This window comes from Tenrec ecaudatus, chromosome 4 (genome assembly GCF_050624435.1).
Source record: "Tenrec ecaudatus isolate mTenEca1 chromosome 4, mTenEca1.hap1, whole genome shotgun sequence".
Lineage (NCBI taxonomy): Eukaryota > Metazoa > Chordata > Mammalia > Afrosoricida > Tenrecidae > Tenrec > Tenrec ecaudatus.
Genome location: NC_134533.1, coordinates 192,970,199 through 192,986,354, shown reverse-complemented (window position 1 = coordinate 192,986,354; position 16,156 = coordinate 192,970,199). Strand labels below are relative to the sequence as shown.

The window sequence follows — 16,156 nt, the reverse complement described above, 5'->3', positions numbered from 1 at the left end:
TACAGTTATCCCCTTACTGGGAGAAAAACTGGGCTGGCTACTCCTGTAAAGAGTTACCATCTGGAAACCCACGGGGCAGTTCTACCCTGTCCTATAGGGTCGCTGTGAGTCAGCATCAACTCCATGGCAGTGACTTTGGCTTTTTGGTATATCCCCTAACTAAAAGTAGGTGTTATATAAATCAACCAAAAATGAGCACTCTGTTTTAAAGCTGTAAAAATATCTTAGTTGCTAAAGATATTTTTATTGAATATTAACTTGACCCCTAACCTACTGCAATTACCCTCTTTAAAATAGATAAATAATGTACACACACACACACACACACACACAAATGTAGAACCTGAAAACAACACTAAGTTAAGGGTTTTGTCAGGTCTCCAAACTCCCAATCTAGTTAAGGCAAGCCAAAAATAAATCACAGCTGGGATTCTCCTAGGTACAGAAACTCTGCCAACTAGGAATTAATACTAGATTATTTTTGTACCCAGATTTTATTCTATAATCATATAATATATAAAAAATAGAAAAGGATGAGTTAAACAAAGAAAAACAACCAAAAAACCAACAGACTTGACAAAAAAGTGGTAAGCCAGCAGAGTTGAAAGGATACAACGTCTTCCTTCTAATCAAAGTTACATGGCCTTTCAGTTTTTGAATGTGCTTGGACTAAAAATAAACACCAATATATATCATGCTTGTTTCCAAAAATAACAAAAACGCACAGTCTGATTCACATTCAAATATAATCAAGATCTGGTTAGGGCTCTCAAGTATCTTTATCTGATGACTTCTCATATATCATATTTTCTCCATGCCGCTTAAAAACATCTTCTCTGCTGATCATTATCTTCACAGGAATTTGCCCAGGAGGACAAAGGTGTGAATACCAGGGGTATATACAGATCTCAGTGAGAGGACCAAAACAGTGGCCTGCAAACTAAGGTCCGGGGGGCCAAACCGAGCCCATGAGCTACTTTCTACGTCAGTGTATTTAAACAGGACAATGTGTGAAAGAGATCCTTTGGCCCCGAGAGCCTTCCATAGTCATTCTCTGGCCTTTTACAGAGAAAGTCTGCCGATGCTTGCTCTAGATCGAGACGACGAGAAGCCCTTATGCAAAGAGGGGAGAGGATGAAGCTATGAAACACTGTATGTGAACAAGTCATGGTTTGGTTCTCTCAAAAGGGCCACGTGAGGTCAAATGCCAGGCCTCGCTCTCAAGTCCCCAAGATGTGATTTTCTTTAAGTTATACAGTAACTTCCTTAAAGCACATGTACACTCTCACATATGATATGGGTGTTATCGTGTATTCAATGGAGCAGCCCTGTCCCAAAATCGTGCGTTTAAGTCTTAACCTGGTAATTTATAAATATGATTGGAAATTGGGTTTTTCTTTCAGAGTGTCAATGAGGGCAGACCAGGGTAGATTGGGTTTTAAACAGAATCGGGCCTACATGTTATGTTGGGAGGAGCGTGCAGGGGCGGACACACACACACAAGACACTGTTGGGAAGACCAAAGCCGATGAATCTGCAAACCTAGAGGGATCAACAGTCAAGACCTTGACTTGGATGATAGCCTCCAAAATTGCGAGAAAATACATTTCTTTCCTTTGAAGGTCCCACTTGAAATGGTCAATGTGTCTGGAGAGCGCACCGAGCTTGGCGCTAGATGCCCACCAATCACCTTGAGCAAGCCTCGAGTCTTGTCTCAACCTCCTGAAACAAACGGTCTGGGATTCAATGATCCAGGAGCATGTGTAACGCCAGGGTAGCTTACGGTTGACACTCATTTATTCGCTGCGGCCCTGGAATCGAGCTCTCTCTGAACCGTAGCTCTCCCCTTGGAAAACAAGGTCGGGGAGAGTGAGACCATGTAAGCTCCACCAGCAACAGCCAAGAGACTCCGATGAAGAAAAAGAAAACAAGCCGTCGCAACGCTAGCAAACAGTAAACATGCAGGCACACAAGAAACGCATGCGCAGGAGCATAAAAGGCACCAAGAGCAGGAGGGGAAGAAACCGTTCAGAAGCATCACAAGACTAACCTGAGTTCTGTTAAAAGCCACACGTGCAAACACTGCCTGGGAGATTCCTGCTCGTTTCAGTTCATCGCGTACCCACTGGTAGATTTCGGAAGACACCTCTGTGTTGGTTGAAACCTGCTGCTCCAAAGGCTTGTTCATAGATCGGCTGACGGGGGGAGGGTGGTTCAAGTACTGCTGGTTTAAGGACTGCTGGGCTAAAAGTCTATTCACGGCATACTGCTGGTTCAGCAGCTGAGCCATCACCAGCTGCTGGTTGACCAACTGAGGACTGATGGGCGTTGATACAAGCCCAGGGTGCAGGTTGGGAAGAGGGGTCCGGACCGAGGGCTGGCTGCCGTGGGAGAGCTGTGCGGGGGACGGAGGCTGCTCGGCTGTGTTCCCTGGGACCGGCTGCTGGCCAAAGTTGACATGGTTGGCGCTTTGCTGGGATAGTTCCGAAAGGCTATCCATTTCAACTACAGCGGGCAGAAAGTAAAAGCAGGTTAAGGCACTGGTGACAAACACTGATACCCGGGTCTGCCCCTCTTCTGGGTAAAAAGAGAGTAGGTCGCGGGTGAAACCAAGATCCCATTAACCCGAGGGAATTTCAAGATGGAATTCACTAGCTGCGTTTTGCCTTTCCTCTTCTGCAAATTCCACCTCCTTTGGGAGAAGATAAATACTCTTGTCCTTGTTTTCTTTTCTTTTTTTAATGTGGCTTAGATCCAAGACGCCAAATCCAGGAAGCTCAGTTTGGGGTTCAGATTGAACTGATAGATCCCTACCCTCACAGATGACTCCTAGAAGCCTTGTCAGCAATGATGTTTATGAGAACTGTCCTCTGCCTAATGGCAACCAGAACCATTGGCGGAGCTAAGAAAAAAGTTGCAACTAAAGTCAGTCGAAATTTATAAAGATTTTCTCGTGATAAATATTAACTGTTATTACTCTAGGCAAAAGATTTGGAAGACCAAAAAAGGCATAAGGTATAGTTATCTATGTTCAATTTTTTACCTTGCCGTGAATATACAAAAGGAGCCAACATAATGAAAAAGACTAGATATAACCACGGTCAGTCATCAGTAACGATACTGGGCCCTGTGCTGAGCACTTCTACATGGCTTATTTAGTTTGACCCACCCTGGAACGGTTGTGGATCTGCAAGGATTCATAGACTGAAGTTCACACTTGACTGTGTGGCTTGCCAGCATGGTCAGTACTGCTGAGGACCGAACCTTCCTTAAGAAGCCAGGGCAGCTTCCAGATGCGAAGAACAATCTTGCAAGAAAGGGGCGGGAGTGGCTCTAGCAGTGGTGGTGATGCCACAATTTTGCCATTTATTCCCCCCTATGCCAGCCTCTCTGTGGACTGGCTGAGTGTCCGCTCCAAGGGTGTCAAGTTCTTTGCTGCTGCAGTGAGGAGACTGGTTGGAGGCTCTTCACCGGAACAGTTAGGCACGGAACTTAGAAAGGTCACGCTCTCCAAATACCATGCCACGCTTCCCGGGTACCGACCCTGGCTCTCTTTTCAATCATTATTTCTCATTTCATTAGACATTCAGGTTTTATATTTAGAAGAACTTATCACGTTAGTATAGTCATGGAAATCTGAAAAATATTAACTAAAAATTAGGGGAATAATCCTTGGGTTGCCACCACTGGTATCAGCCCTAGTGGGCCATTCAGAGAGAATAGTAATTCAAGCAATTATTCCAAAAATGATGCATTATATTCATTACAGCCTGAGGCTATAAAAGGCAAGGAATCTGTTTAGGTAGATGGATGGTTTCTGTTCAAATATTAAAAGCTAAGACACGCTCAAGTTTCGGGTTCTCTTGCCTCTGAAAACCTTGAGGAAAATTTATTGTTGTTGTTGCTGTTGATATTAAATGGAAGTAACGGAGATAAACTGAAATACTGCTGTGCATATTAAATACCCTATTCTGACATTATTTTAAAAGACAATAATTGGAAAGGGCAAATATAGGAAAGGACACATTAATAGAAATGAAAACATTGAACTTAATCACAGCGTCTCTCTTTTGTAAGCACTGACAAACTCACCTGGGGGAAGATAGGCTGATCCAAAAGCCGTAAAACATACAACTTTCACCCATCATTTACACTACCGTTAACTGTAATGCACTTCCTAGGTTAACAACTATTGACCCCAAATGACAGGTTAAAGGCGGCCCATTACAGGGGATAATATTGGGATGACATGGTTACATATCACGCGGTGATTTTTCCTTTCCCTTTTTGTATGGTCGATAAAAGCCAAGCAACATCTGTGTGGATGCAGGAGCGGGAGGTTAGTGTTCCAGAAATCCCATCATTGCATCTGTGCAAACTGCAGCTTTCCTTAAAAATCAGGTGCAAACACAGGCACTTTCTCTGTCTCTCAAAAATAAAAAACCTAGATGGATGATATACCTCTGCAAGAGATCACAGCTAATATTAGTTATTCATTCAAGGCCTGGTTAGGTCTTCACTGAGATGTTAAAAAATGACAGCTCCCCTCCTCACGCCTGGATTTCCTGCATGTCTGACAACCAAGTCAGTTTGGCTGATTTAAACACAAACATTTATTGAATTTAATTATCTCATTATACTCATACCCACCCCCACCCCCCAAAGAAACATTCTAAATTGATCTCTAATTGGGCAATCAAAAGACCTGGCTTTAGATGTGACTTTGATAAACCCCCAAATGACATGTAATGGTATGTAGCCACCACTGCAAGGATTTTTTGTTGTTGTTGTTGCTTACCCATCATATCTTTTGTCTTCTTGAAATGTTTGTACCACCTTCCAAATTCTTGACATTTTGCTGCTGAGACATTTGCATAGTAAGTGCTGTTCACAATGGAAGAAATCATACTCTGCAGGAAAGGGGGGCGAGAGAACATTTGTAATACATAGCAACACAAGATGGAATCCAGAAATTATTTCAATTGGAGAAACTGGGGGTATTTTTGTTGTTTTTTTTTTAATCAAAGGAGCACCGATGCATTTTGCTTTCACACTCTAGCCTGAAGCCTCAACTTCTGAAACTCCACTAAGTAGATCATCAAATGCTTATTTAAGTAGAAAGCCCACGGAGACCAGCACACAGCGATCAGCCCACTGACTGCTCTAGCATTTACAGAATCGCTGTTAGTCTCTCCAAAGACTGACAGACTTCCACTAATTCCAACAGATCAACGTGTGTGAAGACGACTTTATGCTTGCAATTATAAATCGATGCAACTTCAAGCTTCAGCAACTGTACTCGCATTCTTGCTACTCACAGGTGTGGTCCAGAGACCTACGATCCCTAGATTCTTGTTAGAAATGCAGAATCCTGGGCCTCACCCCAGACTTATTCATTCAAGGCTAGCTTACTGTCGAGACCCCCGGGGGACACACGGGCACATTAAATTGGGGACACAGCTTGCACTTTCCATTGATCTTTTTTGGACATGCCTTGGAGGGAGGACTCCTACCATCATCAACACGTGACTGCCCAATTTTAAGTAGAAACAAACTACCCACAGAGATCCTCTATCAGAGGGGGGAAAAATACTCCAGCAACTTCAATGCTAGCTTCATCGATCGTAAAGGTTGGATTCTGAACTCCAAACGACCCCCGACAACCTCAAATACAGACATCTCCTGCACGTAGATTTCTCTGGCCTACCATAAAACCCCAAGCAGCCCACCCACTCGCCCGTTGAAACAAAAGCTCTGCAAAGGAAAACTGCCTACAGGTTAGCGAATATAGATGTAGCTTTTACACAAGCTCAGAAGCTCACTGCCATCGAGCTGATCTGGATGCACAGACACACTCTGGGTCAAGTCAGTATAGGGCTTTCCTAGTCTCTGGCCTTGACAGAGGGGGGGGCCTTGTCTTGAGGCGTGGCTGCTCGCTCCAAGCTGCTGGCCCTGTGGTCAGTAGTCCAACGCATGATGCCAGCAGGGAGGGGTCCTTTCCGGGATCTGAATTATATAAAAGAATTCAAGCGATTTTAGTTCACCTTCAGTAAGGTGAAGGTTTTCTCCTCAGCAAACTGATTTTGATCGTTTGTGTCTGGTTTGTTTTAACTCGAATGCCCACATTCTCCACTGACAGTTAAATAATATTCCTATTGAGTCTTAGAAATAACTACGCTTTGAAATATCGGTCTATCCCCACTCATATGTGAAGAAACACAAACTTTCTGGTTCCAGCCTCAGCGGGTCTACAGTGAAAAGGTCTACAGAAGAAGGCTGGTTCTCAGAGGAGGTGAACAAGCAGAAAAGCCAGTGTTGGGGCAAAAGTGTTGTTTTATCATTCTCTCTCTTAAGCGGCTCCATAACCAATGTTAATTTTGTAACATGCACCCACTTCATTAATACTGGGGAGAACCGATGAAAAACTTCCAGTGCAGAATCTGCTAGGAGGCTAGCTTTATGCAAAGTGCAACTATCGCTGCAAAGAAGCACTGGGATTTTTTTTTTTTTTGGACACTCTCTTCTTGACAGTCATTTTCACATTTTATTTCTCTAAAAAGACATCTTTAATGTGCTCGCAATGCTCTGCCATTAATCCAACTGGCAATTTCACTAAGAGCTTCTCCCAGTCCACAGTGCAAAAGGTACTTAGCAAGGTTGCCAAAACCAGAGCCAGAAGATTACCTGATCCAGTTAACAATCCGTCAGCTTCCATCACACTGACGCTATTGTAATAAGGAATCAATAAAGTTGGATACTCATAAGCAACCGAGATTGCTGATGGATACTGGTGATTCTGCAAATGGATGGCAGATCACGTTCTTCCACTTGGGCTCAATATTTCAAGAATTACTATTATTCTTCTATCTAGACATTCTGGCAGTTCCTTCATGCCAAGAGAAAAGTCCGTGTACATTTCAGATATCAAAAGGTGTTGAGGATCAAGATTTTGTTGCGGTTTTTGCCTAACATTCGCTTGACTTCAGTTTTGCCAAAAGCCTAATATGTGATGTTTGTTCTTGCTGCACAGCTACTGTGAATGAATGAGACATAGCCTCTGTCCATAAGAAGCTTACTCAGAAGCAGACAGCTCTATTTAATGTGACTCAGTACACCGGCAATGAAAAAGCTCCGAGGAGAAAGAAGGGAGAAGAAACCATAGTGGGTTAAAAAAAAAAAAAGAATATTTAGTAAGGCTGAAATACTTCTTCAAAATTAGAGCCCATATGTAATAGTGCTATGCAGTTCATCATTATCCATATGTGGAAAATAATATCCATATGTGCATAATCAGCAAAGCTTCCCAATACCCTGGTTTAACCCTAAACTGGTGGGCTTGGTCCTTCAGTGACGGATGCTTTCCACGCAGCGTGTGCCTAAGAGCCCCGATTAACGTAAACATTAGCCGAGCAAGACACAGCTCAAAAGACAATCTACAGGAACCAGGCATGCCCACTGACTTCTTACAGTCCCCGTCTTTCTGTGTTTGGGGAGATGGGTGGGAAATGGTCCATACATCAGGGTCCCCTCTATTGTTATGTTCTCATTGAGCCTTTGCATGAATCTCTCTGCACGTCCTGGTGGTGAAGTTTGAGGTGTGAATCAGACTGATGAGTTTCAAGGGCAAAAGAGAGAGATTTTCGGATCCTGTGAAGCCGTGGCATCTGAAAGTTCAAATTCACTACTGTCGTATTCAATCTGGAAAATCAGAAAGAAACACTTGGACCTTTGCTAATAAAACGAGCAGACGTTCGAATCCGTCAACAATGTCCCAGGCGGAGGGGAGCTGCCGAGGGGAACGGAAGTCATGGCAGGATGTTCAAATGAGAGGCTTGAGGTGATGAACGCGAAGCCACAACCAACAAAAAGGGCCAGACGTTTGTTTAGAAAGAAAGCATGCGTTTAGGCGTTCGTGCAAGCCCTGGGATCCATACTGCTTTCCAACCCAACGCCTGGCACGTAATAAATATGAACTAAATCTTCATGTGATGAATCGGCATCAAATACGTCTGCATTCAAGCCTACGACTGTCACACAGTGATGGTGCGATGTTGGGCAAATTAAATCATCATCCAGTCCACAGTCCCCCAAGCTAGAGGGGAAGGACAGCAGCACTCACCTCGTCCTCTGTTCCCAGACTCCATCTGTCTGGTCCTTTTCAATCTCTAGGCATTTTTGCGGGTTTTTTTTTTTTTAATATTACTGATCTGCTACTATGTGCCATGCACTAGGCTGGTCACTAGATTAACGCTGACTTGAAGAGACACACTACCCATGCTCTTGGCAATTAAAGTCCACCAAGAGAGGCAGATAGTGAACGAAGGACAGTGACGCAGCGAGCTCAGTGCCTGGAATCTACCGAGCATGGGCTCAAGAGGTGTTCGTTACTCGGCCGACTCTCCGCCTCCTCTTACCCCTTAATTTTTATTTCATGATTACCTTTCAGACCAGTCAAACGACTGTGCTTTAAGTTAACAGCAAAGTATCAGACAAAATTGTCAAGGGATAGAGGAGAACTCAAACCAAAATCCTTATGGCGAACCAAGAGCATCCTAAGTTAGTAAGTTTCAAGTTGGGTCAAGTGATAATAAGGGACTACCACCAGGGAAAAAGAGTATTTGTCCCAGGTGTTCCAAAATTCCTCCTGCTGGCAAGCTCCGGAGCTGGCACACATCTGGTAGCTGAAATTAAAGGAGACACATGCCACTCTTCTGAGTTAAATGCCTGACCCCTGCCCCGTCCCATGGCACTCGAACAAGTTCTCCTCCTTCTGGATACAGCCCGGTATCGCTCATTCTGCTAGACCTTTCCTGACTCCCCAAATATCCTGCATATGCACTATGGCTTAGTGCATCCTTCGTGTGTCACACCTCACAGAGCGCCCTGGAGGCAGCACACCACCGCATTCACTGTGGACTGTGAGAACCTGGTGTCTTATCTCAGTGAAGCACACACTCATCACAGGGCTGGGCACATATTAGATCAAGAACGAGTCACTGAATTAAGTCATTACTGCAGTTCACCAGGAAAAAAGGAAAAAGAAATGCCTTTTCTTTTTCCCCCCTCCTTACAGGTCAATGGCAGGCATCGCTTAAGTGTCCATGAATCTTTTTGAACGCACCACTTTCAGTTGCCGCAATAGAAATCAGAGCTTCAAGAACCTTTGTTCATTAATTTTCAAGAGATCCCTTCCCAGGTTTTTCAAAATACATCCACACAGATGTCTCGGAAGTCTCCGTGCTTGGTGGTTATGTTATTCCTGTTCTTTCTCCCACCAGCCCCCTCCCGCCACCACTGTGTGCGTGTGTGAGTGAGTGAGTGAGTGAGTGAGTGAGTGAGTGAGTGAGTGAGTGTGTGTGTGTGTGTGTGTAGATACGTGTCTATTTATACAAGCTCTCCAGAGCACTTTGCAAAAGGTACAACTTGCATCAAATGTTTTCCTATTCCATGGCCAGTCTGCATAAAACATCAATGAAATAATCAGGCTGAAAAAAACTCAAGTAGGCCAAAATCCCAAGTTCAAGTGCTACACAGCGTCCTGCTCTATCAGTAGGCCGTTGCTCGTCAGTGTTGGGAAAGAGAATTTAAAGTCGGCAGAGATCGTCTGTGGATCTCAGAACCCCAGTGTGACACAATATTCTCATCCCAGGGGCCAAGTTGTAAGCGTCTCTAAGATTCATAAAGCACATGTCTACTCCCTATGAGGAGCTCCGGCTCTTTCTGAGAGTCTGCTGAAGTTCCGAGTTGAAAGAATGCCATCTTCACAGAAACCCCAGTACTCTAGAAGGAGACCATCTGCCACAGGCTGAGCTTCCTTTTCAGCCAAATACATTATTTATAACCTTTCTAATTGTGAAAAGGTAAGGGTGGAATATTTGTAAAGCCTGCCTCGGATATACTTAAGAACATTCTGAACTTGGAATCCAAAACACGGCAAGGTCTCTCGTTTGGAATTTTAAAACACAAAACAAAAACATTTTCCAAAATATTGTACTCCTTTCAAATGCCTGATGGAAAAGTGCATACACTGTAGGTGCCCATTTATAACACATTTAGGGACTGGAAGGAAACAGTTCCAATTGTTGGTCACTTGGTCATCATAGTAGGCAATGAAGTAGTTTGGGGAGAGGTAAGACCTTTTTGAAAAAAAGGTCCATCAACCAGGGAAAAATCAATGATCAGATTAACCTTAAAATTGCTTTGTTGTGCCTTTAACAACAACAGAGAGAAAAAAATCCACCCCAAAACAATGCTAATCAGGTTATTCAATCATTTAAACCAAAACTGTTCATGCTTTTCTGCCAAATCAACCAACCACAGCAAAATCTGTTATCTCTGATTGCTCAGCTTCCAGTCAAAAAACAGTTAACCCCCACTGTACCAAAAGTTTTCCAAAATACCCTCCAAGCTCTGTAAGCTCAGAGAGAGCAGAGTGCCATGCCATCTTTACAGGGTAATTGGAGTGCTGGACCATATTTGCATATTACAATACCCTCTAATAAACTAAACCGCCTATGCTGGAAGCCAGCAGCTCCCCAGCCTTTCACAGGATCTCCATAGTGGCTTTTTGTGCACTCTGGTTTTTTGGAAGGGGGGGGGTTGTTTCAATGGCGCTGCGGTCTCATGATCAAACTTACTAAGGACTTGCTGACTGTCTCCCTGAGGTGGGAGGTGGGAGGAAATGCGGCGACGAAATGGTGGCTGGCCCACGTTGACGGCTTTCTAGCTCCATCAGTAGAGAGGGCAAGGGCGACCACATCTTATTTACACAATTATCTAAATACGATTAAACAGCTGATGGACAAATATTAAACTGGAAAATGTATAGTCATTTCAGCTTAATGTAATCCTCTTTCTGTAAACACCCAAGATGATTTTTTTCAACCAGAACAGTCCTGCCATCTCATAAGCCTAAGGGTGAATAACAAGAAATTGTTTTTGATAGTTATAAATATTCAAAAGACACACAGACCATCTGCTTTCATAATACAGGTAAAGCAAGACTGAAATGGTGACTGCTGTATCAAAACGATTCTTTTAACAAAGTCTTCCTCTCCTCGAAAACTATAAAGACAGATGTCAAAAACTGTTTATACACAGCAATCAGGAGCGTGCAAAATGTAATATTCCTTTTACACACAGTGCTTGCTAAAGAGATTTTTTTTTCTTTTTCTTCCCATCTGTGTGTTGCAACACATTTCTACAAGTTAAAAACATTTTTTTCAAACAGAGATCTCATGAATACCCAAAAACATGCTATCTGGTTTCTGAATGCTAATTAATTTCAACTAAGGAATCTGAATATCTTTTTCTGTAGGAAGGAATGTATGTTTTGAATTGGAATACTCTTTAAGAGACAGCAAGGGAAATAGCCTAGCCCAGGTTTAATTCTGTAAGGCTACTTTCACAGATCTACTCTATTTATAGTTACATATCTATACACACACACACACACATATGCAGATACACACATATGCATGCATGCATGTTTACATATGTAATACGTAGATACAATGCCCGTATTTTAAAATGATACCACCTTTGGTGTAAACTCTAAATTAATTGTTTCTGAAATGAATGTCTACACGTCATATAATACCTTTGACTTCCTAGCCTATGAAGAGTGGAGAATAAAGCCCTCAAGTTAATTATCAGGACAGGAGCATGAATTTTGACAGTAACCTTTTAATGTATTGTATTAATGGCACTGAAGCATTAAGCACCTTTTGGGGGGGTAATTTTCAAAAAAAATAAGCATTAACTGAACAATCTGTCAAACTACTGGCTTGTTATTTCTTTTATATTTTTATTTTGGGGGGAGAAGTACAACTTCATATACTCTTGTGTGCCTCCCACACCATCCCACCCCTTTTTTCAATTTTTTATATTCTACCAATAGCCTAAATTTTTACAGCACTGAGTAGCTAGCTATGGTATGGATCTTTCTCATAGGTGTGTGGAAAATTCAAAGGTGCAGCCTCAGTTTTTCTATCAAATGGAATCAACTCCTCATCCAAGTGCAAAGCTAGGGGGGCTCCAGAGGAAACAGGGTTATCTTTAATCCCAAAAGCATCAGGTACTGAATAAACGATCAGTGGGGACATGGAACACCTGGGCTGAAAATTAACAGGGAGGTCCCCACCCTTTTCCTCTTCTATTTGGGGGCAGGATTGAAAGGAAATGGGTTTCAGCCTATTGAGAAGCAAATGGCAGGATATCGAAGTATAATCTTCTATTGGTGCTGATTGGCTTATGTTCCCAGTTCTTTTCCTCTGGATCCTCTGGTGGTTTCTAAGCTATTCTCGCAGGAGATACAACCGGGCCAATATTGGAATCTCAACATGTTGAGAAGAGACTGATCCCTTCTAAATTGCAGCGGTGGCTCTCGCCCTCTTCATCAATCCCGGTGCCTGCAAATGGCATTCTCACACCGAGTTGCCCTAGAACAGCTAAAAATGGAACCTCAGAACAAAGCGCCCAAGGGATCCAAGAGGAAGCAGAGAGAGCCCCTCTACTTCGGTTTGAATTTTCTTCCCACATTTCCTAAAAGATGAAAACGTGATCACTTCAAAGCACACAGATTTTATTTAATTACTTAAATAAAATACCCAGTTCTTAATTTCTAAAGAAAATGTTGGTCCATACTTCATCTGACTTTTCCCTATAATTAAAGTAATTTCACATAAGGCCCAGATAATATCTTTGACAGACTCTATTCTGTCCTTTGGTAGGATTACCTATCTAGAGCTTTTGCTATATTGAAACCTTCTTATTCAACCCAATTGAATAGGTCAGTAAAAGAGCTTAAATTATAAAATATTTGTTAAAAGGTGTATGATTCTTGATGTCACACAAGCTATCAAATGAACTGCACGGTGGCTTCGATTGGTTCATTTGCAGGATGATGGAAAATTGAGCAAGATAATCTCCAATGTCCTTTCTAACATTTACAGACTCTTTGAAATCTATACATCTTCCTAAATAGAGGTTCTATAGGGTCTTCTTTAAGGGCTACAGAAGCGTCATCTGAGTATGCCTTGCCCACGTGCAGGCAGTCATGGGAACACGTGTTCAAAGAAAATGGTCTCTTCAGGAAGGTCTGAAGCCCTTGGCGTTTCACTTGCGATATGGTGATTAAAATTATACTCATCATCAAATTAAACATGAAGCTACTCCAAATAGAATTATCACAAATTTTACATTAAGGAAAATCTGAAAAGAAATCAGTTTTATCTGATGTCATGGAAAAATCTGTCCTGAATCCGAAGGCACTCTGGACCAATCTGCATGTTTAGGAAGTAGCTGCAATTCTTTCCAAGGTCCTTGTGTACACACATGAACTCTACCGGTATCTGTGCTTAGGAACAGAAAGAAAATAAAATAAAAAGATACCAAGTGTATCTTTAGTTCTGAAAGTTCTAAATAGGAATTCTGGAAGGAAAAAACCCCACAGACCAAGAGTAAACGAGAACTAACGTCTGCACATTACCAAAAACCGACATAAAGATTATGGACTGCAAAGGATTAGGCTCTCTCTCTTTGCAGTCTACAATTCCTTGTTAAATTGCTTCTTTATGCGAACATGACGAGATTTTACCCTACATTCCCGCCCCCAAACGTGGAAGAATCCTGGCTCTCCGCTGTCTAAGGGGCCGCGGAGCCTCCGATGTCCCGCCCTGGAGAGTCACCTCAGGGACCACGCAAACTCCTACTGGGCAAGGTGCTTGCTGTACACCAGGTGTTCTCAACCTTCCTACGGCCGTGACCCTTTCATACAGTTCCTCAGAGCGTGGCGACCCCCAACCGTAAGCTTATTTTTGTTGCTGTTTCATCACTGTCATTTTGCTACTGTTAAGAATCGGGCAGCCGTTGTGAAAGGGTCGTTTGACCCCCAAAAGGGTCGCGACCCACAGGTTGAGTACCACTGCTCTAGAGGATTAGGACCCCCACTCCGATCTGATCCCAGGCTCCGTGGGACAGCCGGATTTTGGTTTCACTAGTTCAGTTAGTCTTTTGCCTAAACGACTCCACATTGCCACCGAAGAGCTAAACCAATGCCACTTTGAGATCAGGCCATGGTGGAAAATGAACCGATCCGGCTTCATCTCTATCGAGCTTATGAAAATCCTTTGGAGTGTAGGAAAAGGTGGGTGCTGTGGCGAGCCGGCAGGCATGTGCAGGGTGGGTGCCCACCAGGAGAGCAGCAGCTGTACCCCACAGGAGCGGTGTGTGCTCGCAGCGTGGGCACCCGACCCCCTCAGGCCTGTGCTGGAAAGGCGGACCCTTGTCTCTAACCACAGTGCTCTCTAAAGTCAGTGATTGAGGACCTATAGGCGTTTGACTCGTAAACACTCAGTGTCTAGCCCGAGACGTGTTTCCTACGCCAGGGGGTCCTCAGCACATCAACTGAGGACCCGACACTGCGAGCTAGAGCGCGGGGTGGCATGGACTGTGTGCCAGCCCTGTTAGTTTTATTTAGCCATGTGCCTCTGTTACTGAATCGTCCCCTTGTTTTTATATGGCGGAGAAATGGAAGGGATGGAGTAACAGACTGTAGCTCTCAAATGATGTGCCACCGACCCAAGATGCAACGCATCTGCCGGTGGGCAACAGTATGTTTGTCTGTGTCTGGTGAGGAGCTCGGCGGGCTGGAGCACGTCTTAGATCTCCAAGCCCTCCGCTACTGTCCTGCTGACCCAGTGCACGCCTGACGCTTCTGCTCCAAGACGACTGCAGGACAGGCAAGAACACGGCACAGCGTCAGCAAAAGAGCTGGAAAAATTCCGAAGTGACTTTGTCTCGAGTAAGTCGACATAGCACGTCCGGGCCATTACTTTATAAAGGAATGGGAACAATCCTTTATAAAGGAGGAAAATATAGATTAGAGTTCCTATAGAGTACGACTAATAAAACAACTCGTACGGCTTCTTGGCTCATGAAATAAAGATGGCGTGGCTCCTCTGAGGCTTTTTAATAAATATTGCGGGGAGACTACTACTGTCTGCCAGGATTGAGGACTGTCTCTTGGGGACAGTCGGTTCCGGTGCACACAGAGGACCAAGTCAGGGCACAGGTGATCTCAGAGGCCTGAGTGGCCAGTCCCACCAGGCATCTTTGTCCTCATGCCATGGTCTACTCTGAAGCCTCACGGTGGCTTCGCTTGCAAATGGCTTTGGTAAAGGGCATACCTGAGTCTCCCACACTTAAGACTTTACAACCCACTGAAAGCACGGTCATTTTAAGGGAGGGCCTGACAGCGTCCCCTACAGGTGAGGATGAGTTAGAATGCCGTCTTTTTAATGCTTTCGGCAAGCGAAAAGTTCTCAATGGTTTCCATTTTAAAAAAAATAGAAAGTAAGGGTGGCATCTAACGCTTTCGTTCGGTGAAGAAGTTTCTCAGACTGTGCGGGCTGAGTGCAGTTTTAAACCTGCAAACTTCATGCCGCAGAACAGCAATTAAAATCCGGTGCGCGCTAAAGATGGGCACTACACTATCCTAGCGTGAAATGCGACACAAGAATTGCCCCCGTTAAGTCTCAGCCTAATCCTGAGAAAGCGACATGACAGCTATTCTACCTTCGGAGATGAAGAGACGTGAGGCACGGAGGACGAGTGGCTGGAAATGCGTGAGTTCACCCTCAAAACCCCACGGTCATACCACCAGCTCCGGCACTGAGCTGAGGCCCGCCTGCCGCCAGCAGCAGCACCCGGGGAGAAAGGCTGGGGCCCGGCTGTACTGCTTTGCAAGAAGCAGGTCCACTGAGAGAGAAGAAATCCGAGCCAGGGGTCGCCGCCCATGAGAAACAACCACTGTACTGGCTCTTCAGGCTTCCGTGTAGTCCCAACTTGTTTTATGGAACCACCTCAGAACAAACGCCGGCATGTCAGTAAAAGGGACCAGGCTATGCCATGTGGTCCCCCAGGAGGAAGCCCGATCTCTGGCTATGCTGATAAGAATGTGACCTCCGACGATGCCGGCAATAAAAGCTTACAACCTGTGATCTGGGTGCCACCTGCCAGTCACCGCAAAGTCCTGTGCTGCCCCCCACCACACACACACACACACACACACACACACACACACACACACACACACACACACACACACACACCGGGGCAAATGCTGCTATTTCAAAAAGAGGAGCAAGAAGACAAA

At 44.2% G+C, this 16,156-nt stretch overlaps 1 protein-coding gene across 1 annotated transcript in view; it reads right to left on the bottom strand.

Annotated features, from left to right (window-relative positions):
* SATB1 (SATB homeobox 1) overlaps window positions 1–16,156 on the bottom strand; it is an 80,488-nt gene that overhangs the window by 51,186 nt on the left and 13,146 nt on the right. The window contains exons 5-6 of the mRNA XM_075548954.1: window positions 4,799–4,910; window positions 2,051–2,505 (exon numbers count right to left, since the gene is read on the bottom strand). Coding sequence (XP_075405069.1) covers window positions 2,051–2,505; window positions 4,799–4,910 — 567 coding nt within the window. The remainder of the gene's footprint in view (window positions 1–2,050; window positions 2,506–4,798; window positions 4,911–16,156) is intronic.